This window comes from Lygodium microphyllum, chromosome 3 (genome assembly GCF_053477565.2).
Source record: "Lygodium microphyllum isolate KBCC chromosome 3, Lygodium_microphyllum_v1.1.10, whole genome shotgun sequence".
Taxonomy (NCBI): domain Eukaryota; kingdom Viridiplantae; phylum Streptophyta; class Polypodiopsida; order Schizaeales; family Lygodiaceae; genus Lygodium; species Lygodium microphyllum.
The window spans coordinates 86359416-86387145 of NC_141137.1; the positions used below are offsets into that span (position 1 = coordinate 86359416).

General features: G+C 37.8%; 1 protein-coding gene across 8 annotated transcripts in view; it reads right to left on the reverse strand.

Annotated features, from left to right (window-relative positions):
- Positions 1-18177: 18177 nt before the first annotated feature.
- LOC148038588 (uncharacterized) overlaps positions 18178-27730 on the reverse strand; it is a 155514-nt gene continuing 145961 nt past the window's right edge. For 7 of the 8 annotated variants that reach the window (XM_087673694.1, XM_087673687.1, XM_087673692.1 and 4 more), the window contains 2 exons: positions 22944-23100; positions 18178-18749 (listed from right to left, as the gene is read on the reverse strand). In XM_087673694.1, the coding sequence (XP_087529820.1) occupies positions 18579-18749; positions 22944-23100 (328 nt within the window). In that variant the 3' untranslated portion in view covers positions 18178-18578. The remainder of the gene's footprint in view (positions 18750-22943; positions 23101-27730) is intronic. The other variant, XM_087673725.1, reaches the window with a different exon arrangement.

The window sequence follows — 27730 nt, forward strand, 5'->3', positions numbered from 1 at the left end:
GGATCTTTGTTACAATTAGATTTACCTTATCAATTTTCAATATACGGCTCAGATATGGCATATTTATCTCTCTCTCCCACTCTCTATGCTATGGAAAGTGGTTACGATGTATGACTGAATAAGGGAGTGATTGAGAGAGAAACATAGATATTTCAAAGATTAAAACTATGTATTCTGTGAGAGAAATTGTGATTGATTGAAAGAGAAAAACTATGTATTTTGTGAGAGAAATCATGAGAGATTAAGAGACAAAGATAGCCATTTTAAAGGTTAAATCTATGTACTTTATAAGACCAATTTTGAGATCTTGAGAGAGAGTAAAATATATCATGATGAATAAAGACTATGTTGTTATTTTCATTTATAATTGACCATATATTTGTATTTTTTGGATGTTGATGCATAACAATAGACATGTAAATGACAAAGATTTCTAATTGAGAAATTAATCCAATAGTACTACCTAAGCTTAATAAGGAAAGCACTTGCTATTATCCATGGTAGGAAATATTTATGATGCTGTATAGAAATGTTTTTATTGCTGGTCTAGTTTATATTGTTACACAATATGAAGTGATCAAAATGTTGCTTGTTAATGCTACAAGATAGACTTTCTTACATTATTGTCCCCATTTTCTTGGTATTCTTCCATAAGCTCCAAATATAGCCAAAGTAACCCATTTTCTTGGTATTCTTCCATAAGCTCCAAATATAGCCAAAGCAAAGATAAAGCTACCAACAAGATACAAAAATCCATTTTCAAAATGAACATGTGTGTGAGGCAAACACTTAGCATCTTTCAAAATATTTGTGAAATCGTGATGCTTAGCATCGATAATGTGATGTATAGTATCCTTCTCTATGAATGGATCTTTGGTACAATGAGATTCGCCTTGTCATTTGTCCACATACGGCTCAGATATGCCATACTTATCTCTCTCTCCCCCCTCTATGCTATGGCAAGTGGTTACGATGTATGAGTGAATAAGGGAGTGATTGAGAGAGAAACATAGATATTTAAAAGGTTAAAACTATGTTTTATGTGAGACAAACCATGAGAGATTAAGAGACAAAGATAACCATTTTAGAGGCTAAATCTATGTATTTTATAAGAGAAATTGTGAGATCTTGAGAGAGTGTGTGATAGATCATGATAAATGAAGACTATGATGTTATTTTCATTTACAACTGAGAAGATATTTGTATTTTCTGGTTGTTGATGAATAACACTAAAGACATGTAAATAACAAAGATTTCTAACTGAGAAATCAATCCAATAGTACTACCTAAGCTTAATAAGGAAAGCACTTGCTACTATCTGTGGGAGGAAATGTTTATGATGTTGTATAGAAATGTTTTCGTTATTGGTGTAGTTTATATTGTTACACAATACGAAGTGATCAAAATGTTGCTTGTTGATGCTACAAGATAGACTTTCTTGCATTATTGTCCCCATTTTCTTGGTATTCTTCCATGAGCTCCAAATATAGCCAAAGTAAAGATGAAGCTACCAACAAGATACAAATGATCCATTTTGAAAAAGATAGCCACTTTGGAGGTTAAATCTATGTATTTTATAAGAAAATTTGTCAAATCTTCAGAGAGAGAGAAATAGATCATAATGATTGAAGACTATATTATTATTTTCATTTAGAATTAAGCAGATATTTGTATTTTCTAGTTGTTGATGCATAACAGTAAAGGCATGTAAATGACAAAGATTTCTAACCGAGAAATTACTCCAATAGTACCACCTCGGATTAATAAGGAAAGCAGCTGCTATTATCCATGGGAGGAAATGTTTAAGATGCTGTATAGAAATGTTTATGTTCTTGGTGTAGTTTATATTGTTTCACAATATGAAGTGATCAAAATGTTGCTTGTTGATGCTACAAGATAGACTTTCTTGCATTATTGTCCCCATTTTCTTGGTATTCTTCCATGAGCTCCAAATATAGCCAAAACAAAGATGAAGCTACCAACAAGATACAAATGATCCATTTTGAAAATGAACATTTGTGTTAGGCGAAAACTTAGCATCTTTCAAAATATTTTTGAAATTGTGATGCTTAGCTTCAATAATGTGATGTATAATATCCTTCTCTATGAATGGATCTTTGGTACAATGAGATTCCCCTTATCATTTTTCCACATATGGCTCACATATGGAAAACTTATCTCTCTCTCCCCCCCTCTATGCTATGGCAAGTGGTTACGATGTATGAGTGAATAAGGGAGTGATTGAGAGAGAAACATAGATATTTAAAAGATTAAAACTATGTTTTTTGTGAGAGAAATCATGAGAGATTAAGAGAAAAAGATAGCCATTTTAGAGGCTAAATCTATGTATTTTATAAGAGAAATTGTGAGATCTTGAGAGAGTGTGTAATAGATCATGATAAATGAAGACTATGCTATTATTTTCATTTACATTTGAGAAGATATTTGTATTTTCTGGTTGTTGATGAATAACAGATAAAGACACGTAAATGATAAACATTTCTAACCGAGAAATTAACCCAATAGTACTACCTAAGCTTAATAAGGAAAGCACTTGCTATTATCCATGAGAGGAAATGTTTATGATGATGTATAGAAATGTTTCCATTGTTGGTGTAGTTTATATTGTTTCACAATATGAAGTGATGAAAATGTTGCTCGTTGATGCTACAAGATAAACTTTCTGGCATTATTGTCCCCATTTTCTTCGTATCCTTCCATAAGCTCCAAATATAGCCAAAGCAAAGATGAAGCTACCAAGAAGATACAAATGATCCATTTTCAAAACTTCCTCTATTCTATGGCAAGTGGTTATGATCTAGGAGTGAATAAGGGCGTGATTGAGATAGAAACATAGATATTCCAAATGTTACAACTATGTATTCTTTGAGAGAAATCATGAGAGATTAAAAGACAAAGATAGCCATTTTAGAGGTTAAATCTATATATTTTATAAGAGAAATTGTGAGATCTTGAGAGAGAGTGAACTTGATCATGATGAATGAAGACTATGTTGTTATTTTCATTTACAATTGAGAAGATATTTGTATTTTCTGGTTGTTGATACATAACAGTAAAGACTTGTAAATGACAAAGATTTCTAACCGAGAAATTAATCCAATAGTACCACCTAGGATGTATAAGGAAAGCACTTGCTATTATCCGTGGGAGGAAATATTTATGATGCTATATAGAAATGTTTTCGTTGTTCGTGTATTTTATATTAGTTCACAATATGAAGTGATCCAAATGTTTCTTGTTGATGCTACAATATAGACTTTCTTCGATTATTTTCTCCATTTTCTTGGTATTCTTCGATGAGCTCCAAATAGAACCAAAGCAAAGATGAATCTACCAACAAGATATAAACGATCCATTTTGAAAATGAACATTTGTGTCAGGTGAACACTTAGCATCCTTTTTTGAAATCGTGATGCTTAGCATCGATAATGTGATGTATAGTATCCTTCTCTATGAATGGCTCTTTGATACAATTAGATTTGTCTTATCATTTGTGGACATACGGCTCACATATGGCCTATTTAATTGTGTCTCTCCCCTCTATGCTATGGCAAGTGGTTATGATGTATGAGTGAATAAGGGAGTGATTGAGAGAGAAATACGGATATTTCAAACATTAAAACTATGTATTCTATGAGAAAAATTGTGATAGATTGAGGGAGAAAAACAATGTATTTTGTGAGAGAAATCATGAGAGATTAAGAGACAAAGATAGCCATTTTCGAGGTTGAATCTATGTATTTTATAAGAGAATTTCTGAGATCTTGAACGAGAGAGAAGTAGATCATAATGAATGAAGAGTATGCTATTATTTTCATTTACAATTGAGTAGATATTTTTTTTTCTCGTTGTTGATGCATAACAGTAAAGACATGTAAATGACAAAGATTTCTAACTGAGAAATTAATCCAATAGTACCACCTAGGCTTTATAAGGAAAGTACTTGCTATTATCCGTGGGAGGAAATGTTTATGATGCTTTATAGAAATGTTTCCGTTGGTGTAGTTTATATTATTTCACAATATGAAGTGATCCATATATTGCTTGTCGATGCTACAAGATGGACTTTCTTGGATTATTGTCCCCATTTCTTGGTATTCTTCGATAAGCCTGAAATAGAGCCAAAGCAAAGATGAAGCTACCAACAAGGTACAAATGATTGCTTTTCAAAATGAACATATGCATGAGCTGATCACTTAGAATCCCTCAAAATATTTCTAAAATCGTGATGCTTAGCATCGATAATGTGACGTATAGTATCATTCTCTATGAATGGCTCTTTGGTACAATTAGATTCACCTTATCATTTGTCCACATATGGCTCAAATATGGCATGCTTATCTCTCTCTCCCTCGTTTATGCTATCGCAAGTGGTTATGATGTATGAGGGAATAAGGAAGTGATTGAGAGAGAAACATAGATATTTCGAAGGTTAAAACTATGTATTTTGTGAGAGAAATCATGAGAGATTAAGAGACAAAGATAGCCATTTTAGAGGTTAAATCTATGTATTGTATAAGAGAAATTATGCGATCTTGAGAGAGAGTGAAATAGATCATGATGAATGAAGACTATGTTGTTATTTTCATTTACAATTGACTAAATATTTGTATTTTCCGGTTGTTGATGCATAATGATAAAGACATGTAAATGACAAAGATTTCTAACCGAGAAATTAGTCCAATAGTATTAGCTAGGCTTAATAAGGAAAGAACTTGCTATTATCAATGGGAGAAAATGTTTATGATGTTGTATAGAAATGTTTCCATTGTTGTTGGTATAGTTTATATTGTTTCACAATATGAAGTGATCAAAATGTTACTTGTTGATGCTACACGATAGACTTTCTTGCATTATCCTTCCCATTTTCTTGGTATTCTTCCATAAGCTCCAAATATAGTCAAAGCAAAGGTAAAGCTACCAACAAGATACAAATGATCCATTTTCAAAATGAACATGTGTGTGAGGCAAACAGTTAGCATCCTTCAAAATATTTCTAAAATCGTGATGCTTAGCATCAATAGTGTGATGTATAGTATCCTTCTCTATGAATGGGTCTTTGGTACAATTAGATTTGCCTTATCATTTGTCCACATACGGCTTAGATATGGCATATTTATCTATCTCTCCCACCTCTATGATATGGCAAGTGGTTATGATGTATGAGTGAATAAGGAGGTGATTGAGAGAGAAATAAAGATATTTCAAATGTTAAAACTATGTATTTTGTGAGAGAAATCATGAGAGATTAAGAGATAAAGATAGCCATTTTAGAGGTTGAATCTATGTATTTTATAAGAGAAATTGCGAGATCTTGAGAAAGGGAGAAATAGATCATAATGAATAAAGACTATGTTGTTATTTTCATTTACAATTGAGCAAATTTCTTTTTTTTTTTGTTGATGCATAACAGTAAAGACATGTAAATGACAAAATTTTATAACCGAGAAATGAATCCAATCGTACGACCTAGGCTTTATAAGGAAAGCACTTGCTATTATCTGTGGGAGGAAATGTTTATGATTCTATATAGAAATGTTTCCCTTGTTGGTGTACTTTAGATTGTTTCACAATATGAAGTGATCCAAATGTTGCTTGTTGATGCTACAAGATAGACTTTCTTGAATTATTTTCTCCATTTTCTTGGTATTCTTTGATGAGCTCCAAAATCGAGCCAAAGCATAGGTGAAGCCACCAATAAGATACAAATGATACATTTTTAAAATGAACATGTGTGTGAGGCGAACACTTAGCATCCTTCAAAATATCTTGGAAATTGTGATGCTTAGCATTGATAATGTGATGTTTAGTATCCTTCTCTATGGATTGCTCTTTGGTACAATTAGATTTGCCTAATTATTTTGCACATATGGCTCAGATATGGCATGTTTATCTCTCTCTTCCTCCTCTATGCTATGGCAGGTGGTTACGATGTAAGAGTGAATAAGGGAGTGATTGAGAGAGAAACATAGATATTTCAAAGGTTAAAACTATGTATTCTATGAGAGAAATTGTGATAGATAGAGAGAAAAACTATGTATTTTGTGAGAGAAATCATGATACATTACGAGACAAAGATAGCCATTTTAGAGGTTGAATTTGTGTATTTTATAAGAGAAATTGTGAGATCTTGAGAGAGAGAGAGTAATAGATCATAATGAATGAAGACTATGTTGCTATTTTCACTTACAATTTAGCAGATTTTTTTTTCTGGTTGTTGATGCTTAACAATAAAGACATGTGAATGACATAGATTCCTAATAACTGAGAAATTAATCCAATAGTACCACATAGGCTTTATAAGGAAAGCACTTGCTATTATCCCTGGAAGGAAATATTTATGATGCTTTATAGAAATCTTTTCATTGTTGGTGTTGTTTATATTGTTTCACAATATAAAGTGATCAAAATGTTGCTTGTTGATGGTACAAGATAGACTTTCTTGGATTATTGTCCCATTTTATTGGTATTCTTTGATGAGCTCCAAATATAGCCAAAGTAAAGATGAAGCTACCAAGATACAAATGATACATTTTCAAAATAAACATGTGTGTCAGGGGAACACTTAGTATCCTTCAAAATATTTCTCAAATCGTGATGCTTAGCATCGATAATGTGATGTATAGTATCCTTCTCCATGAATGGCTCTTTGGTCCAATTATATTTTTGTTCTCATGTGTCCACATATGGCTGAGACATGGCATATTTATCTCTCTCTCCCCCATCTATGCTATGGTAAGTGGTTACGATGTATGAGTGAATAAGGATGTGATTGAGAGTGAAAGATAGATATTTCAAAGGTTAAAACTATGTATTCTGTGAGAGAAATTGTGATAGATTGAGAGGGAAAATCTATGTATTTTGTGAGAGAAATCATGAGAAATTAAGAAATAAAGATAGTCATTTTGGAGGTTGAATCTATGTATTTTAGAAGAGAAATTGTGAGATCTTGAGAGAGAGAGAGAAATAGATCATAATGAATGAAGACTAAGTTATTATTTTCATTTACAATTGTGCAGATATTTGTTTTTCCTGGTTTTGGGGCATAACTATAAAGGCATGTAATTGATAAATATTTATAACCGAGAAATTAATCCAATAGTACCACCTAGGCTTTATAAGAAAAGCACTTGCTATTATCCGTGGGAGGAAATGTTTATGATGCTGTATAGAAATTTTTCCATTGTTGGTGTAATTTATATTGTTTCACAATATGACATGATTAAAATGTTGCGTCTTGATGCTACAAGATAGACTTTCTTGGATTATTGTCCCTATTTTCTTCGTACTCTTCGATGAGCTCCAAATATAGCCAAAGCAAAGATGAAGCTACTAACAAGATACAAATGATCCATTTTCAAAATGAACATGGTGTGAGGGGAACACTTAGCATCCTTCAAAATATTTCTAAAATCGTGATGCTTAGCACCGATCATGTGATGTATAGTATCCTTCTCTATGAATGGCTCTGTGGTACAATTAGATTCTCCTTATCATTTGTCCACATATGGCTTAGATATGGCATACTTATATCTCTCTCCCGCCTCTATTCTATGGCAAGTGGTTAGGATGTATGAGTGAATAAGAGAGTCATTGAGGGAGAAACATAGATATTTCAAAGGTTAAAACTATGTATTTTGTGAGAGAAATTATAAGAGATTAAGAGACAAAGATAGCCATTTTAGAGGTTGAATCTATGTATCAATTCTAACTAAGACCATAGCTAAGAATAGACATGACTGGGACGAGTATTTTCCAGAGGCCCTCTAGGTATGTCGGATCGCCTACAAGGTGACAACTAATAATACACCTTTTAGTTTGGTTTATGAGACTAAGGTTGTATTTCCTATTGAGTAGGAAGTTCCCACTTTGCGTGTTGCGTTGTCTAATCACCTTGGAGACTGGGAATCTCTTACCAATTGCTTATGTAAGTCAGTTAACCTTGATGAAGATCGTATGTTTGCTTTATAGCGTATAGAAGCCCATTATAACCGACGTAAAGCTTGGCATGATAGACATTTGAAGCTTAAGGATTTCCATAAGAATGATTTAGTTCTACTATACGACAGCCATTATTATAAATTTCCAAGGAAACTTCGTATTCGATGGTTGGGTCCATTTCAAGTTAAAGAAGTTTATGATAATGGTTATGTGAAAATTTAAGACTTAGAGGTAGTGCATGAATCTTTTCGAGTTAATAGTCTTCGTTTGAAACCTTTTGTGACTTGGTTGAGAAGTTTGGGTTGAATGGTGTAGATAAATTATTTAAATGTTTTTATTGTTTATTTTGGTGTTTTTTTTTGTTTGTTGGGGGAAAATATTCTTTCTGGAATATAGGTATGGAGATTTTGTGGATGGATGCCCTCAGACCTCATCTTGATGATGATAGTCCTGACCTTATGCATACATGGCCTTATAGTATTCCTCGTTTCCAAACACATAAACAGGCTTTTGTATGCTCCGAGAGGTGAGGCATGTTGTGGTACATCTTTTGTTGTTCTCTTTTTTTTACAGTACCATCCTCAGTTTAGTTGTCGGTCTTGTCAGCAACATCTTTATGTGCACGCCCAAGTACTATGTTGGCAGTGTCACACTTATTTTTGGCGTTATAGTAACACTGCCATGCAGCACGCTATTGGGTACACTTATCAACGCCATGATTATGCTAGTGTATTTTCTCTTGAGCATGGTGTGGCCCAGTATAGGCTGGATAGAGAGCAACAAGAGTTTGCTCATTATTAGGCTGTTGTTTATCGTTTTACTCCTTATCTTGATCTTGAGTTGGAGGATAGTTGTCCATACTAGGATTATATTTGTGCTCACATGGATTTGGTTGAGGGTAGTACCTTACAAAATTTGCCTATGGCACCTATGCCACCTTACAGTTTGGTAGCTAATGCTCCTCTCCATTAGACAATGGAGAATTCTAGTAACCATATTCATGATTGTGATAGGATTTTGACAAGTGATGATGTTTCTAATATATATGATGTGAGGGTGCTAGGGTTTCTTCAAGATCATTTTGTATGTTGTGATTTGCCTAATAGATTTTATGTTGATAGTTTAGATGATTTCAAGTTACATTTTTTGTTTTTTTTTTAGGATTTATGGGGCTGTGATGATTTTTGTTTAGATTCTTTGTTTCCTTAGTTTACTTAGTTTGTGTTCTGCTTAACATGAAATTTAAAAAAAAACAAACAAACAAACCAAAATACCAACAAAATTTTTTGTTCTCTTTTAATGTTAGGATTCCTTTGTTGTTTTTAGTTTTTCACACAATAGTTTAATTAACTTTCACTTAGTTCCATAGTTATATTTACGCACGGTTGGGTTTACCTTTCAGTGTAGGTTTTCTTTTCAATTGGTTGTGGGCACTATGAAGTTACGACGCATTATTACCAGGTGTTTTCTTTTCTTGTTTTGTTTTGAATTTTTTTATTACTGTATTTTCTCTTTTTAGTTGTTTTATTTTGTTATGATAAGAATGTTGTACTTATGAATGTTAAGTTCTGGGGGGGGTGGGGGGTGGGGGGGGGGGGGATTCCTAACTCATGCATGACTATGTACTTTCCACTTTGAACTAGCTGACTAGAAACTCACTAGAGTATATCCCCAATGGATTTGTTTCGTTTCTTGTTTGGATTTGATGAGTCACAAACCATCTCTCCATGAAATTTTGACTAATTTGTCCGTGATGAAGTTACTTTGTTGAGTCTTGTGAGATTAGCCTAGTTGTCAACCGACTGGTTAGTATATCTTTCCTCATTAAGTTTCTCGAGAGGGTTGTTGAGCTAAAATGTTTGAAGGTTCAATGTTGAATAGTGACCGTGCAAGTACTGTTTTTTTTTTCTTTAACAAACAAACAAATAACCAACATTCTTATATATTTAACCCCCTACATTAAGACTTGAAAAAAAACAACAAAGCCATGACAAGAAAGAAAATAAGAAAAAATTTAAAAAAAAAATCTCAAAAGAAGATATCCATTGCCTCTGAGGTCCTGGTAGGCTGTAGGGATTTCCTTGACGGGTGCCCTACGTCCGATGCCTTGTATCTCTTTGGGGTGGAACCTTTTGAGCATGGCTGAAAACAAGTCTTTGAAAGAATGATAGCCTCTGATTTTGTCACCAAAAAGGCTAAAAGCATGTGGCTTGACATCGACAAATCTTTTATGTTATTCAAAATTATATGCCATATGCATGTTCTTTATACTTTATTGTCATATATTATGGTGTGTCGTAAATGCTTGGCCTGGAGCTATAAAACCCATTGCATATGTTCCTTTATTTTAAAACCTTAGGAATCTTGCCTAGAATGCATGCAACACATAAGGCTCCTACCTTAGTCTTTTTGTATGCTCAAATATATTTGATTTAATAAAGGTTCAAAAGGGTGCAATGGGGGTTCTTGGGAAAAAGTGGTTGAGGAGGTTGGAGCACGACAAATTGTGGTGTCTCTTTAACTTCTCTCTTCTCTCTTTTTCGAACTCTCTTTGTCCATCCTCTATTCTCTCTCATACTTGTGCTACAACTATGGATCCTTGGTGTGTGAGCTTAAAAGAGGAGCCACCTAATCTTGTTACTTGATCAGTGTGGATGTGTCTTGGGTCTTTTGTGTGTGTGCATTTTTAGTGTAAGAGAGGTGTGTTTACAGGTTTCATGGTGAGGAGCAAAGCTACAAGCATATATTTTGCTAGTTAGTACCCTAGTTTAGTATTTCTTTGTGTGCTGGGTGAGAGCCAGTCAACTTGACAAAGCATTTTTAGAGCAAAAGAGAGGTGTGTTTGCAGGTTTCATGGTGAGGAGCAAAGCTCCAAGCATATATTTTGCTACTTGGTACCCTAGTTTAGTGTTTCTTTGTGTGCTGCATGAGAGCCAGTCAACTTGACAAAGCATTTATAGTGGGAGTTATGGCTTGTTATATAGCAACACCTAGTAGGTGACATTGGGATGTCCTGAAAGGTATCATGAGATATGTTAAGGGCATTGTAAATATGTGCATTTGTTATGGTGGCCAAGATATTGGAGACGTGAGGCTACATAGACTCTAATTATGCAAGACATGTAGATAGTAGGAAGTCCACCTCTAGCTATATCTTCACTTTGGTTAGAGGTATTGTTTCTTAGATTACTTGTATTTATTGTCCACACACTTGTATACTATAAGTGGAGGCCATCCATTAGCGTCACTTTATTCTTTATTCTCTACCTAGAAAACACTGTGATTGTTGAAGTTTCCACACATGGTCATAGCTCTTGTTTCTCTCTTTCTTCCACTTATGTTTCCACTCCTACTTCACCTTTCAGATAATATGTGATAGTTTAGAAACATGTAATTAAAATCATAAGGAGCCACCAAAAATCTAAGGTGATGCTCCTGAGAGAGAGAGAGAGAGAGAGAGAGAGAGAGAGAGAGAGAGAGTATATACTAACGTCTCTAAAGGCTAATATGACCTATGAGACTACACTAAAACATACAAATAATTGTATCTCTAATCTTAAAATATTAAATATTAAATATATGCCTATGAGACTAGATGTTAGGCAATATACTCTGTAAGAATATATCAATGGTACAGATGTAAGTGATACTACTAAGAAAACAAAAAAAGAAAGAAATGTTATTCTCCTAAATGCAATATCTCTCTCAAGTGGGAATATATCTCTTTGTGGTTGAGGTGATGAGTGCCAATGCTCTACCAACAAAATACCCCATGCAGGTGAAGCTACTCTATGATGTGGCTCTCCTCGCTTTTTAAAAGGTAAATGATAGCCCTCTATTTGATTGTGCCTAGCTATGAGGGGTTTCTATACCATGGAATAGCATCACTGCACCTTTGAGGCTCCAAAAGGAAAATTTCCAAGCATCTCTTATCCTCAAAGTGCATCACATGTCTCACAGAGAACCAAAACCCTCTTGAAATAGGCAATGTAATCTACCTTAAATATCATAATATATTATATATCGACAAATTTAATGCTCCTCAGCCTTTGCCTATTTGTCACAATGTTGGCATGTGTGGTCCTCAATCTACATACCCTCCCAATTGCATGTGTCAATCGTTAAGTGATTTATTGAGTTGTGGATCTACCCAATAGTTGTACATAACCCATGTGGTTATCCATATAACTTGGTCGGGTGATGAAACCATCCTTAGAAAACTAAAGGAAATAGATTAGATAGTGTGCCATCATTATGCCCTATGGGAAAAGGGGTCTAATCCAAGCCCTCTTTGTATCTAATCTCTGTATGTGTGCTTCGATCACATGGTTCAACTTCTGACTGTGAGTATAGGGCAATCTAGACTATAATCATAGGGGGTAATCTGTCAAATTGAAGACCATGAAAACATCCATGTACCTTCTAAGCATACTAACAATGTTTGTCACCATCCGCTGCCAGTTGTCTAGATGAAGCTAATGCTAGTCATAGGGGTCTCTATCTTGAGGTAGCTCCAATAATCTATGTAATAAAGGCATTGCTTGGAGAAAGACCTAAAGCACCATAGATGCTAGCCCCATCAAATCATCATGACAAATGGTTGCTCCATATGCTCCCATCCATCATAAAAATCCCTCTTTGGTCTATCATAGTCTATCATTGGTTGTCTTCTCGTATCATAAATTTGGTGCATCGTTTATGGAGATGTATGTGTGCATGTTGTCTCTTTAATACACCCAATGCTGCATACCCCCATGCTAGTTGAACCTCTAATAATTCCCTCTAGGAAAATTTCGATCCTTTGAAAGTGACTTCCAAGTATACATACTATCTAATAGACTCCATTGGCTCTCCATCAAAAGTAAGCCTATGCTTGGATCTCGTTATCCAAGTAGTTGAGGTATTGAATATCATAACCTTGGTTTTCTCAAGGTTCACCTTAATGTCTCTATATTTGCAAAATGTTAATAGTGCATATACAAATGTCTCTATAGTCCCTCAGGTGAGTTAAATATGAGCACAATATCATTTGCATAAAGCAATATTGAGACTAGTACTCTAGCTAAATAGGTGGAATACTACCAAAATTAGGTTGTGTTTTCTACATTTTGCTTCCCAAGTTCTTACTAAGAGTGATCAGCTTATCAAATTTATTGTCCATTGACTTAATAAACAAGTGTATTCTCCTAAGAATCCCTTCATTCATGTTGTTCAACTCATTTGACAGTTTCCAGCAACCATTAGAGCCTTCAGACACATGAAATTATGGATTCTCTAGATGATTGTGCTAAGCATTAAACACACTTGTACCATCATCATCATCTTGGTGTTGATGGAGTTCAATATTAGTTCCATTAGGCTTAGATTGATAGGTCCTAACATCCTCATTGATTGTTTCTAGGATTTTGTCATTTCTCTTATTCTTGGCCATCTTTAATACATGATGTCTACACTGACCAACTATCACAAAATTTGCAATAACTTTTGATTGCAATATCCAAATTGAGTTATTTTTGGCTTAAAACCTTCCATCAAAAGTAAGCCTATGCTTGGATCTCATTATCCAAGTTGTTGAGGTATTGAATATCATAACCTTGGTTTTCTCAAGGTTCACCTTAATGTCTCTATATTTGCAAAATGTTAATAGTGCATATCGAAATGTCTCTATAGTCCCTCAGGTGAGTTAAATATGAGCACAATATCATTTGCATAAAGCAATATTGAGACTAGTACTCTAGCTAAATAGGTGGAATACTACCAAAATTAGGTTGTGTTTTCTACATTTTGCTTCCCAAGTTCTTACTAAGAGTGATCAGCTTATCAAATTTATTGTCCATTGACTTAATAAGCAAGTGTATTCTCCTAAGAATCCCTTCATTCATGTTGTTCAACTCATTTGACAGTTTCCAGCAACCATTAGAGCCTTCAGACACATGAAATTATGGATTCTCTAGATGATTGTGCTAAGCATTAAACACACTTGTACCATCATCATCATCTTGGTGTTGATGGAGTTCAATATTAGTTCCATTAGGCTTAGATTGATAGGTCCTAACATCCTCATTGATTGTTTCTAGGATTTTGTCATTTCTCTTATTCTTGGCCATCTTTAATACATGATGTCTACACTGACCAACTATCACAAAATTTGCAATAACTTTTGATTGCAATATCCAAATTGAGTTATTTTTGGCTTAAAACCTTAGCAATAAAGTCATCTATCCATCTATGGTCGGTGATCTTCATTAGAATCACTTTTACTTATGTTGGAACCAAATTCAATACCCTATTTGTCAAGAATCATGTGGTGGGGAGCCTTTTGTATCAATATAAATTGAAACCTCATCTACATAGAGCCCAAACAAGGTAGGTGAGAGGGGCATTCCTTTTTTACTCCTAAAGTATTTTTAATTGAGTTAGAGATACCCTCTAAAGCTCATACTCTACCTATCTCACCATCTCCTATATAGTGTAGATACTCCACCATATCTCCTTAGGGACACCGATATCTTGTAATCTCCTCATGAGTCTAGCACATGGTACCGTATCATATGCCTTATAGCAATCACAAAAGCAACAATATATCTTTTTCTTGCATGCTTAAACTTCCTCAATAATATCCCTTAGAGTGAGGACATGGTCAAGTGTGATATATCCCTATCTGAAATCAACTTGATCTCTTGATCTCATGCCATGCCTCCTAGCCCAGTTACTCAAGGCTTGCAACACAATAGATCTGTATAACTTAGCTAGCATGTGGCCAATCATAATTGTTCTATAATTAGTGAGTATCATAGGGTCTCTACTCTTAAAGAGTGGTATAATCATATGGTCTAACCAACTAGCTAGAAATCCCTCATCACAAACTACTCTAGTGAAAATATGAGTCAATATTGGTGCAAGCATATCACAAGCATATGTAAAGTGTTCAACCACGAAGCCATCATGATCATGAGTTATCCCATTAACTTCCATATGGCATACTCCACTCTCTTTTTTGCGAAAAAGCATGTTAGCCTTGAGATCGATAAGAGGGGCATAGGGTCTTGACCTGAAACATCATAAAACATACAAGCATAAACATGCCAAACCTTAGGTCTAGTAATTTGTATTAGTGGTTGACTCTCATGAAGCCTTTTCCATATTCTTTTGCTCACTTGTCCAAGAAACATAAAATACATCTCTGTCTCCAATCTAGCCAAGTATTCTCATTTCTTTTTCTACACTAGCATCTGAAAAGTATACGAGCATGCTTATGCATGCATACATCAAGTTCCACTTCTCACTAGAAACGTGCATGTTTCTCTGCAATCATCACCATACCAACCATTTTGTGGGGCTAATCTTGATGGTGTAGTGGATATCATTGATATATTACGCAAACACACACACACCCACACAATCTCAAGCCCACATCTCATGCGTATGATGCACCCATGCCTCTTTTTCCCTCCTTTTTTTAATGAACACAAAATATAGATGAGTATATATCTATCTATACTATCTCATTAACACATCTACCAAACCAAATTCCAAGCCTACATGGCATGCATACGATGCTCCCAAACCTCTTTGACCTTTTTTAAGAAACAAAAATGAAGAGCTCATAGAAATCCAAGACACATGTAGAGGAAGTGACTCCCATAACCTCATCAACACACACACACACACTCTCTCTCTCTCTCTCTCTCTCTCTCTCTCATAGAGAGCCAAGACACGTGTAGAGGAGGTGGCTCCCTTAACCTCATAAACACACACACACACACACTCTCTCTCACTCACTCACACACTCACACACACACACACTCTCTCTCTCACTCACTCACACACTCACACACACACACACACACACACACTCTCTCTCTCTCTCTCTCTCAGTACACACTAACCTCGACAACTGCAAGACCTTGAAAGCACTTTCACACCATGGTATGTACTTTAATGACATGGTAGTTACTTTTATGGTTGAACTAAGGTCCTCCGGATTGCCATGAGGAAACCTATGTACAACACAATTGACCTAGAAAAGTTCTGCATGTGGAAGCCTTTAATGGGTCTTTGAAAAGAGAGTCATCCTACAATAGATGTTTTGAGATGATTTGATGACCCTTTCATGTGCATGTTTTCTAGGGTAGCCTAATGTAAATGAAGGTCGGTTTAACTAGGTCCTCTCACTATAATCGAGCATGGGCTCTGAGGCAGGACTTTGCACTTGACAGCCAGATTTGAGGTGTGTTGGAGCAGACTAGAGAGCAGCTACCAGCAAGTATGATAGTTAGGTGGGCACGATAGCATTCGATGGCTGGCGCTCTTTCGCCTATTCGATGGCTCTCTCTCTCTCTCTCTCTCTCTCTCTCTCTCTCTCTCTCTCTGTGTCTGTGTGTACCGATGGCCGCAAGAGCTAAAGCCTTACGCACAGATTTGCAGTCACGAGGTGCATATGTCATCGATAGCCATGTTGTGGGTATGCATCTTAGTGCATGTTTGTCCTTGTCAGGCTATGCCGGTGTAGTAATAAGATGCTCATCGAGTTGATGACGCAAGGGCATCAACTATGGTGCGTTGGAAAAATGAGAGAGAGAGAGAGAGAGAATCTTTTGTATACAAAGAGATTGAAGAGGGGGAAGAAAATATTACTTCGTTAAAGAGCATGGAGCGAGTCTTTGAATTTGAACGAAGAGAATACCCATCCCTTGGCTTGACTTCACCTTGTGGCTTGAAATATGTTACTGCCACATGAAATTAGCATTAGGTTCTTGCATTGCTTTGGCATTGGTGTTTCTCTTAATTGCACGAAATTCCATGAACATCAAGCATTGTCCTTGCCATGGGTGCCTTGGATGTCACAACTCTTTGAGTATGAGTTCTTTAGTTGATGGCCTTATTTTGTTTATATTGTAGAGAAAAGTGAGCATTGTGTCATTTTGGTTGGCTGAAGTGGAAGGGGGGTTCCCTTGTGGGCATACTACTTTGCTTATGCTTGGGGTTCGATATCCCTTCAACCCAATGTGCACTTTGATGAATGAGCATCATATGAAGAGAGATCTTTATATGCATACGTCTCCACATGGAATGTGATTGTAAACATGCCATTGAAATGTCAAGGCAAGGGAGCTATCTATGAAACATTGCAATTACTTATGATGGAATGTAGGTTAGTATGCTCATGTGAGTGATCGAGGAAGTTTCTACTACATGAAAGATGCTTAGCAGAAGAAAATTATGCCAAGGATTAGTTAAACAAGCTATATTAATGAGCTTTTTATACCCATGGTATAATAGTTCTAGGTAAAGTATTTCTCAAGTGGCAAAGCTCAAATACTACTAAATGCCATTACATTTATGTAGTTCAGGCTTAACTTTTCTAATCCTTGCTTAGGTCTTGCCAATTGTATACAGTTGCATGTGAGTTGTTTCTACAACAAGTATTGAAAAATGTCATACAAAAGAGTCGAAAACTATAGTATGCACATAAGTTCAAAATCCAAATTCTATAATATGCTCACCCCAAAGTAAACATGTCTTCAAAAAGGTGGCTTTGTGCTAACAAAATGGAGGCAACAACCCAAGGCCTCCATGCCTTTGTGAAAGACCAAGGCTATATTCTATTGAATTCTTGGAAATGGGATATGGAGAATATATATATATATATATATATATATATATATATATATATATATATATATATATATATAGAGAGAGAGAGAGAGGGAATGTGTGAATCATCCATGGAGGGAGTGCAAACTTTCTTGGAGTTTTATTATACTATTACAATATATTTGGATCATTGCACACATGGCATGGGGGCTCTGATTAAATTTTAAAGCTTCCATTGCAGTTTTGGTCATAGAGATAGATGAGAATACATATTCAAAAGAAGCATGCAAGAAGAGAGGAATTTGAAGTATCCAAAGGCAATTCATCGCAATGATGCAACTTTTTGCGTGTGTTTTTGACATGTGGTTTGTGTTCATATCTATTTCTGAGCATCCCTTTGCTCACAATGCTACGGAGCTTAGCCAAGTGTGCAATGATGCCAAGTGTGCAAAGCATGGTCAGTGAGCTTAGCCAGCCAACTGGTACTAAATAAAGCAGCTTAAAAAGGAAGCCTTATGACTTGCCCTTTTAAATTGTTAAGTTAACAAGTATAAGAAAGATATCCAATATTAACATTCCACTCTTAACTTTTCAGAAATGTGAGAAATATAAGAAATCAAAGCAATCAAAGATTTTTGTATTTAAAATTTTTCAATTAGTGTTCTTGTTTTTGGCCAAAGAATTATGGTTTGAGGCAGGCTAAGCCTTCAAGTGAATGATGATGAGCCTGCTCAACAGGACGACCCAACAGCACAAGTTTAGAGTAGTACTAGGAACATAGTGTAACCACAACAGGATGACAATGTATTAGGAACATGTGCAGCTAGAAAGAGACATTATGTAGTAGGGATCCACTCAGTTCCAACTAGCAGCACTTCCATCTAAAAATCCTGAAAGCTTAAAACCACTGACTAACATACAGACCTCAACTCTTTAACACCACTTACAACGATACATGTGTTTGCTCAAGAGCTCTTTTGTGCTCTGCCAGTTGAAGCCCTCTTGCAAGAATTCCTGGATCATGGTTTCTGCCTGACCACTTTACCAAGATTTGGAGGTCCCAATTCCAAAAACTGACCAATCTCATTTACGAGCCAATCCAGCTCTACTATTTGAAGCCCAGAGCCAAATTTATGCTTCTTGATGCCTTCCAAGATCTGACAACATGCTATCACCTGGCCATTCCTTGTCTGCAAGAATGCAAAAAGTAAGCTCAATTTGAGAATAAACATGGCTGTTTAAACTTCCACATTCTACGTTGGTCTCTTCAGCAAAGGCAGGCCTTTCAGATGAGGTTTCCAGTGTAGGTTTGGCACCCTTAGCAAAATGTGGCATAAACGACTACATTTCAAAATGAGCAGTCATACATGATGCTGCCTCACATTACAAGGATGGATCTCTAGGCAAACAGGAGACCTGTGCAAAATATGGTCCACTCCTCTATTTTGTAAAATTGTGGACTCGACAACAGGGTTGATGAAATGAATTTATCACAATGCAAATAACAAACTTTGTTCAACTCCAAAGTTGTGCACACACTGCTATATATCTTGATACATCTCATTCATTCAGCAACAAACAATGGTTTCTTTGTTAGCAGGGTACAAGAATTTGAATTCACCAGGACAAAAACAGCATACTGGTCATTTTGAAGTTGACAGACATTTTTCCCCTTAAGTGGCTCCTGAGCACTGAAGTTCCTGGACTAAGCTTCAGGTAACTGGACATTGCTTACATTCTTTAAAAGCTTTGATATACGTTGCATCCTGCTGGTGTCACTCTAGCCAATGTAAGGATGATTTAAAATCAACTTGCACACATGCCAAAGCTTGTGTTACAAGGGAAGCAATTGATTTTTAAAAGCATGTACCTCTACCACAAGATCAAAGGATGAAGCTAACATGCAAGTTTACATGCAGAACAAGTTTATCACAGATGGTGCCCTCTTAAAGCTTGAGTGCCATATTCTGCATTTGGGGTTGGAAGATGAAGTTAGCAAAAAGATGTCGCATTACCTCATTGAATGGTGCCTTACAGATCCTTCGATGGAGTTGGAACTGACTAGTCTTGCCAGTTGCCACTAAAGCTAATGGTACAATCTCTTACAAGCTGGCAGGAGTCTGGTAATCTGTCCAAAGTTGGCACATGGTTGCATGGGAAACTGACTCTTCATTCCTTTGAGGCTTATGTACTTGTTGAGGTTTCCAGAAATGAGAGGTATTGGACAGTTGGCCTCATCTGGACCCTGGTTCCTCGGTTTCTTCATACAAATACTCATGAAGAATTACTTGAGAGATGCAACAAAGACAATGAAGCGGATTCGTTTTAGCCTACACAAATTAGGGAATCTAGACCTCTTTTGTCTGGCATTGTATGCAAAGAAGAGCATTCACACTCAAGGACCAGATCAACCACTTATTCTGGTTGTCTTCCATGGTGGCTTGCAGATCCATACTGTCCTTGATCTCCTGAAGTTGCATTTTGTGAAGTTACCAAAAACTGCCACAAACATGGTCCAGCTTGTTTTCTCCACATAAGGTGATCACAAGTCATGGAAGCCCCTTCAAGTCCAGCAAATGGACTTGCATAAACCTTCACTTCACTCACAAGGAGCAGTAAACTTGGTTGAAGCTGTTCAATAATTTGCAGCCTCTTCATTGATCTGTAGGTTCACTTCCTGGTCCCTGGCTGCACATGGTACTTGTCCAAGACATTCTCTACAAAGTTTTGCACATCGAGGGATCATCATCTTATGAGTTCATTTCCTTGGAAACAACTTTTGCCATGTTCAATTTCAGGATCCCAGGAAGCTTTTGACTCCTGGCACTAGGCTGCCAGCCCCACTTCTTTTTGCAAGAAAATACTGGCTATGGCTAACAAAACACAAAAATATCAACACCAGTGCTAGAGCAAATTATAAATAGATAGCAATGTTGACACAGACTACAAATAAAAATAAGGCCTCTAAGGGCAGTCAGAAGGAATGGGGTCCAGCAGTTGAAGCAGATTTCCATTTGGGTATCAAGATTTCCAAATGTCCTGTAAGGCTGCCCATGATCTCCTATGCCTCCAAATGTGATGCCTTGTGAGAGAACCTCCATCCCAAATGTCAATTCTACGGTGCCATGCTGGACCCTGACCCTAATCTTACAGTTGGGTTACACCCAGCAATAGAGCGAAGGGGGGGGGGGGGGGGGGGGGTGAGGGCGGTTTTGTGAAACCCCACTCCCCCTGCTAACGCTGGGTTGCACCCAAGCAGGCCAGGGTGAAGGGGGTTAATGGAGCCCCAAGATAACCCTACTAGCACCCTGTCAAAATGGGCACCCCATGAAAACAGGGTGCTATTGCAGCCCTAGGGTTAAGCTCCTTTCTGCACTGCGATTGGTTAGGCTGTTTCTCAGCTTTTCAGAACTTCCAATCTGACAGATTAGTTTTTTTCAATTTACAATAATCAATGCTCCGATCGGCATCATTTCTGGAATTCCCTTGTCCTGTAGCATGCTGCCATGGGTAGGAAGCCGAGATCTCAGCTCTTCTTCAGTTATATGATGGATCAGCTAGGTGAGCTGACTGAGCACGTTGAGCACTGGATTAGTCATGATGGTCACCTAGCAGCACTAAGTTGCTCCGGGGCATTGCACATTGTTGAGGGTTCTGCTGTCATTGCCCATGGAGATCATGTGTAGGTGGAGACATTGGAAACAATTTGGGAGTTTGAGGAGCTGGTCTATCCAACAGGTGGGGGACTAAAGCAAAGTGGTTGACAAGGGCTTTGGATGCCTTGAAGTATGTAGTGCTTGATTCCCTTAGCTAGGCACAAGCAGGATTGCTTTATACCATGCCAAAAACAGATGCCAAGCATACCTAAAATGCAGAGGTTGTAGGTATTTTAGCCAGTCTACACAGGCTGTTCTGTGTATGTTCTCAAATCTGAACTGATAGCACTACAATCATCAGCAAGAACATCAAGGCCTTCCATGATCTGATGGGAAAGGCCCTTGGAAGCTTGTACTGAGATAATGATAGGAATATTTAGAGGTATAGATTGATGGCCTATTGCCAAAGGAGCACAAGCTCTCCCAAGAGCTCACAGAGAAGCCACTCAGTCTGGCAGAGATATATATAGTTAGTGCTTGCTCATTATATGAGCTTGGAATTACGACATAGACTCATGGATGGTTACAGATGACTTCAACGTCATTGAGATGAACAAGCAAGGAAGCGTGGCTATTGTGGGCTTGCCTAAAGATGAGCAGCAGCTTGACCAGACTTTTTATCAGGACTGGCATAGTCCATTTGTCTGAGATTTTAAGTTAGGGATATGGCCTGAATTAGAGGATACCCATGGACCTTTTTCTCATTCTCTTGCTTTGAAGAGCTGCTGTATCCGAGAATGCATCTGTATATGCAGTGCACATGAGGTCTTTGACAGCAACCATATAGTAGAAGCAGAAAGTTGAGCTGCAGTAAATCAACAATCTGAGTCTGCCGACATGTCACATGAGGTTTCCTGAGTTGAGCAAAAAAATGAATCCACAACAAACTAAATCCTACATGTGGCCACGCCTTTGGTCCCTCTAAAGGTTCCCACTTAAAACCATCTAGAAGTGAAGCTGTATTTATTCTATTGCAAGGTCTTTCTCCAGTCAAAACCTATGTCGTGCCTTTCTATTGATGATAAGTCAGGTTTCAGCACCATTTCATCGTCATGTAGTACCAGTATTTGTGTCAGCATAGAATCAATGTGCCGAACCTTTCAACCTAGTGTTTAATCTCATGCAGGCAGCAATCCAAACAGAGTGGGTACAGGAATGAGGCAGTCACAGAAAGTTGAGCTGCAGTAAATCAACAATCTGAGTCTGCCGACATGTCACATGAGGTTTCCTGAGTTGAGCAAAAAAATGAATCCACAACAAACTAAATCCTACACGTGGCCACGCCTTTGGTCCCTCTAAAGGTTCCCACTTAAAACCATCTAGAAGTGAAGCTGTATTTATTCTATTGCAAGGTCTTTCTCCAGTCAAAACCTATGTCGTGCCTTTCTATTGATGATAAGTCAGGTTTCAGCACCATTTCATCGTCATGTAGTACCAGTATTTGTGTCAGCATAGAATCAATGTGCCGAACCTTTCAACCTAGTGTTTAATCTCATGCAGGCAGCAATCCAAACAGAGTGGGTACAGGAATGAGGCAGTCACATTTGACTTTACTGTGTGACCAAAGAATTTAATATTGATAAGTATCTTTCAAGCCTTGCTTTGATGGCTCTCTCCTAAACACCAAATGGCATGATGGGGAGTTCATTGAAATTTTGAAACCTACGAAACAAATATTGAAACATTGATAAATACAAAACAAATTTTCAAGCTAAGAAGGTGCCTTACTCCTTCAACAACCACTTCAACAGTGTTGATATCTTTAATGTGACCTTCTACTCTCTTCTGAAACACATTTCCCACAGTCCATTGAATTGAAAATTTTGACAAATCAAATTGCATGTCCACTGAAACTGCAAAGCTGGCCAAAGAATCTTGAGCCAACCTGCAACATCGGCATTCTCAGTCTTAAATACACCAAAAGCTACTTGAGCAATTCAACAAAATACAAAGACAAGTGAGTAAAGAAGAGATATCCTAAACATGTATTGTGTAGCCATGTATCATGGCACAAGTTACCAAGATCAATTGTGACAAGCAGTACTTTTGTTTTTAATATGAAGATTTCCTTACAAAGCAGTTCCACAAGAAATGCAGACAGCAAACACAAGAATAAGAGTGACATCTGAAATAGAGGGGAAAGCCCCTACAAAACTTGCTAAAGAAAGAAGGAAAACAAAAAGATCCTACCCTTGAAGCGGTACTTGCTTGGAGGTCAAACCAAATCTCAAAGCTAGGCAGTGGTTTCCAAACATTTCCAATAGCCCTTTCATAATCAATGTCAATTAGCACATCATACAGTGTGAGATATTATGGCATCAATAAACCCATACTGCTTTGTATCAATAAAGGTCCTTAAAAGATGGGCAGTCTGCTTGCAACACCTTTGTCAAAATTTTATAGATTGTTCTAATGGATGAAATGGGCCTCCATTGGCCTAGATAAACAAAAAGTGAAACCTTAGGCAAAGGTGAATAGTGCCAATCTTACATGCATGTGATGCAGAACCAGACCTCCTAGCAATGGCCATAAGTGAAACCTTTGCTGTCTGACATTTGCTTCATAGAACATGTTGCAATACCACCTCGACATCTCCAAGTGCCAAAAAGTTATATGAGAGGCAAGGATGGCATGAATGAGATAAACACAGAGTGAATACACAAACACAACCATGTCAGCAAGGAGATGTGGGTGAAACAATCCTACATACACTGACCAATCATCAGAATGACAAGGTGACTACAATCGGCATGGATAGAATACTCAATGACAAAAGTTAGCAACAGATTATGGGTGCCCAAAATACTGAAAGAGAGAATGAAATGGAAGCTGAAGGAAGTGCCTTTGTGAAGTGATCCACCTGTCTTAAAAGGGGATGCGATCAGATCTACCTCCTTATCAAGGATATCCTTTCCAATAAAGTGGTGCTTAATTTTCAAATAGTGTGCAAGCATGGACTACAACATTCTTGACCATGGCCAAGCAGCTTGGTTGTCGTACCAACACACAGTCAGCCACAACAGTGGGAAGCTGGCCTTTATAAGCAATCTTAACAACCACACTGTGAAACCAGCCTTCCTTCTTGGATAGGGTGGTTTAACCTGATTAAGCACTTATTTACAGCAATCAGCAAATGAACATAAACTGAAATGCTCACTTTACCTTCATAAACTTGGACAGTGGACACCCTATTGGCCCCAAAACTGGCGCCCCTTTCGGTATTTCTTTAATTTAGATTGCTAATGGATAAATTACAAGCTGAGATTTCACAATCTCCTTAAGTAATTCAAAAGCCCCTTGCTGTTCCAATAATCAACAAAGCATTCGGGCAAATTGCCCCTTGATTTTTCACCCAGGACTTGCTCTAATGGAACCCAATTGGTCAAATGCTGCCCCAAATTCACAATAGATGGGCCGGCATCTGAAATCCTCACAATTCCACGAATTTCTGGTGCTGATTTCAGTGTACAATGCCTTTGACTAATGGCACGGGTCCCAAGGTGGTTGCTAAATCCTAATTACTGCTGTAATTTAGGGTTTACAGCAATAAATGCTCTGTTGTCCACCAAATTTGGCTGTACTCTGCTACCAATGGCTGAGAATTACTAAGAATGCTTGAACATAGACTGGAGGAGATGAGAGAATGTTGTAGAGAGAGAGAAAATCAGCTGAAATGTATCTTTTGATTCGTAGCTCTGATGACAAATCTGATGGCACCAACAGCTTCAAAGGAGAGCTAAAACACCAGCTCAACTGGCGAGCCCTCCTTTTCTACCGCCGCCTCTCTTGAGGCGGAAGAGAAAACCTACTGCACCCTGTCCTGTCGCGGCACGCGATCAGTTGTCGTCGCCTCTCAGAGCCAAATCTGATCATCTCCTTTCCCTCCACCAAGCTCCCGAATGGCTGCAATCAGCTTCCATCACCCTCCAACAGTCTTCTCCCTAGTTGCATGGGAAAGTTTTGCCAAGTGGTAGCCTTCCTAATGCATTTTTGGCCATTAAATTAATTTTTCAGAATTAATTAATTCTGAAAATTAATTTCAGCCCTTTTGACCCTGCCCAAAATTAAACATGTCCATCTGTAATGAAATTGGCTAGGCCATTTGCAACTTGGAGTGGTTCCCAACCTCTATTAATCCTTAGACTAGCATTAATTAATTAATTAATGCTAGTCCCTAGTGTCATCACTGACACTTAATGGCCAAACAATTGTCCTAGGGTCCAACTTGGCACCAATTGACCACCAAAACCCAATTGGCATAACTTAACACAGCTTTTGCCTTTAACACCCACTGCATCCTTGAGGTCCTTGGCCCGTTTCCATGAAATAACTGCCATGTGCATCACATGTGCTAAACAGCCTTGCACGTTTGATTAATAACTTAATCAAATGTTACTAGCAAGATTAAAGCATCTCAAAATTTCACGTCTCCATGACACACTGACTCCTAGGAGCCTCCGAACTGGCTCCGTACTCTACCCTTACTGAAGAAAGAGTGACAGTACAGTGCTTATTGCTCTATGAAATAGCAATCGAACCGAGGGTGAACCAAAATTTGGGTGTTCTCAGGTCAGATTTGCTGCTGCCATTATTAGAGCAAGGAGATCAATATCTTCGCGGCTTCACCAACTTCCCCTAACTACTATCGAAGAGAAGAGGAGACGGCCTCTTCTCTTTAATACTCGTCTTTTAATCATTAATTGAGATCAGAGTCAGGCCACACTATTGAACAGCGGACACGATTGTCATGGGGGAGATTCTCTATACAGCTGGCTATGTCACTCAAGGATTGGTTTGCATTTTAGGAGTTGTCATAGAAGCCTTGGAGGTGGAGATTACATGGCCTCAGGGGAGCTAGGGCTATGATTGGAGCTGTGATTGAGGGAGTTTCGCCAAATTGGCAAACAAATATACCTACCTCCTAGACCTAGATTGGTCTCTTCTCTATATCCTTCTAGCAATTATTGCATCTAGCAGAGATAGGACATTCACTTTCGCGGTTGAGGAGGATGGCTACCTCCAACAAAGGATCTTGACCTTATAGCACTTAGTGGTTGCTCCAAGCAAAAGATTAGAATAGTGGTACATTTTGAGAGGAAGTGGCACACAGACCCAGACCTAGACCCAACTAGTTGTCTTGTAGATGGATGGAGATACTAGAAATACGGAGGGAGGAATTGTTACATTAATGAGGTAAATTATGGGAGACAGGCGCGAGGGATGACCGTGCGGGGGCCTTGGGCAACTGAACGGGGTTTTGGGGAGCCTGGAAAGAAAGAGAGTCCAAGATTAGTAGGACTCACCAAAAGTTGACGGCTGGCAATCGGATCACGAAGAGAGTGGCCAGCAACTATCTAGGCAAGGTTGGGAGGAGAAACGGGACTCGTGCCTTTGTTCGTAACACTGGTATTAGAGCCGCCATCAGGTCCTGCTTCAATTGTCGGGTAGCCGTCGGGTCCTTCAGAGCCGCCGGGTCGCTTTCGTTTGTTTTTGCACGAAGTTTTTTTTTTCGGCGCCCACACATCACGCGTTACACGGGTTAGGCGAGAAGACGGTGCCCACACGCTATACGTCACATTGGCCCATGTTGTGGACATGATTGATTTCGTGAGGCGCAACAATCAAACGACACTATATCATCTGACGCTTCTGTGACCAATTCCGGCTGCAGACTACTATGTGACGACTACAAATTAGCCACGTGACAGTTACAAATTGGCAGGGTACGAATCCAGGGAAGGTGTCACCAGCATGGACGATACAAGATCTGTCATAGTGATCACATTAGTTCACATGTGATCTGGCAGGGGGGGTGTTTACTTTCATCCTCATCTTACAGCTCTACCTGATAAGCCTTATTACCACGTGATTGGCACAGTTTGGAAGAAAGTTGAATTGTTCCTCACGTCTTTTGCTATCACTAAATTGTAAAGGCCATCGACATCTGCCCTATCACCGTAATCAGGGAAGTACCTCATCGTGTACGCAAATTTCTTATATTTGCTTTCCAATTCCAGTGTATTAATGGAGGGGAAAGGGAGAGAGGAAGTAATTGAGGGTTCTAGTTCTGGGAACCACCCAATGGTAGATCCCCATGAAATGGAGATACAAGAAGAGCAATGGGAAGAATTTTTTGCCACATGAGAACAATTTGATGATCTAATTGCTCATGTGCAGGCACAGGGGGTTCAAATGGAATTTTTAACTCAAACACTTACCGAAATAAAATCTCAATTAACTTTATTATTAGAAAGGGATAAAAATAAGATAGAAACCTCAGATATTCCATCTTCATCGAAAGATTTGGATGTCACTATGCGAGATTCTAAGGAACCCCACCACAAGTTGAGGGATAATCTAGTTTTAAAAGATATGAAACCCCCTCAGTTTCACGGGGAGGAAAAAGATAGAAATAAAGACACTATCTTTAATTTTCTCCAAAAATGGAAGGATTTACACAAACTTAAAAATACTCCACCACATCTCCAAGCGCCGGAGGCCAGTTTAACTTTGGG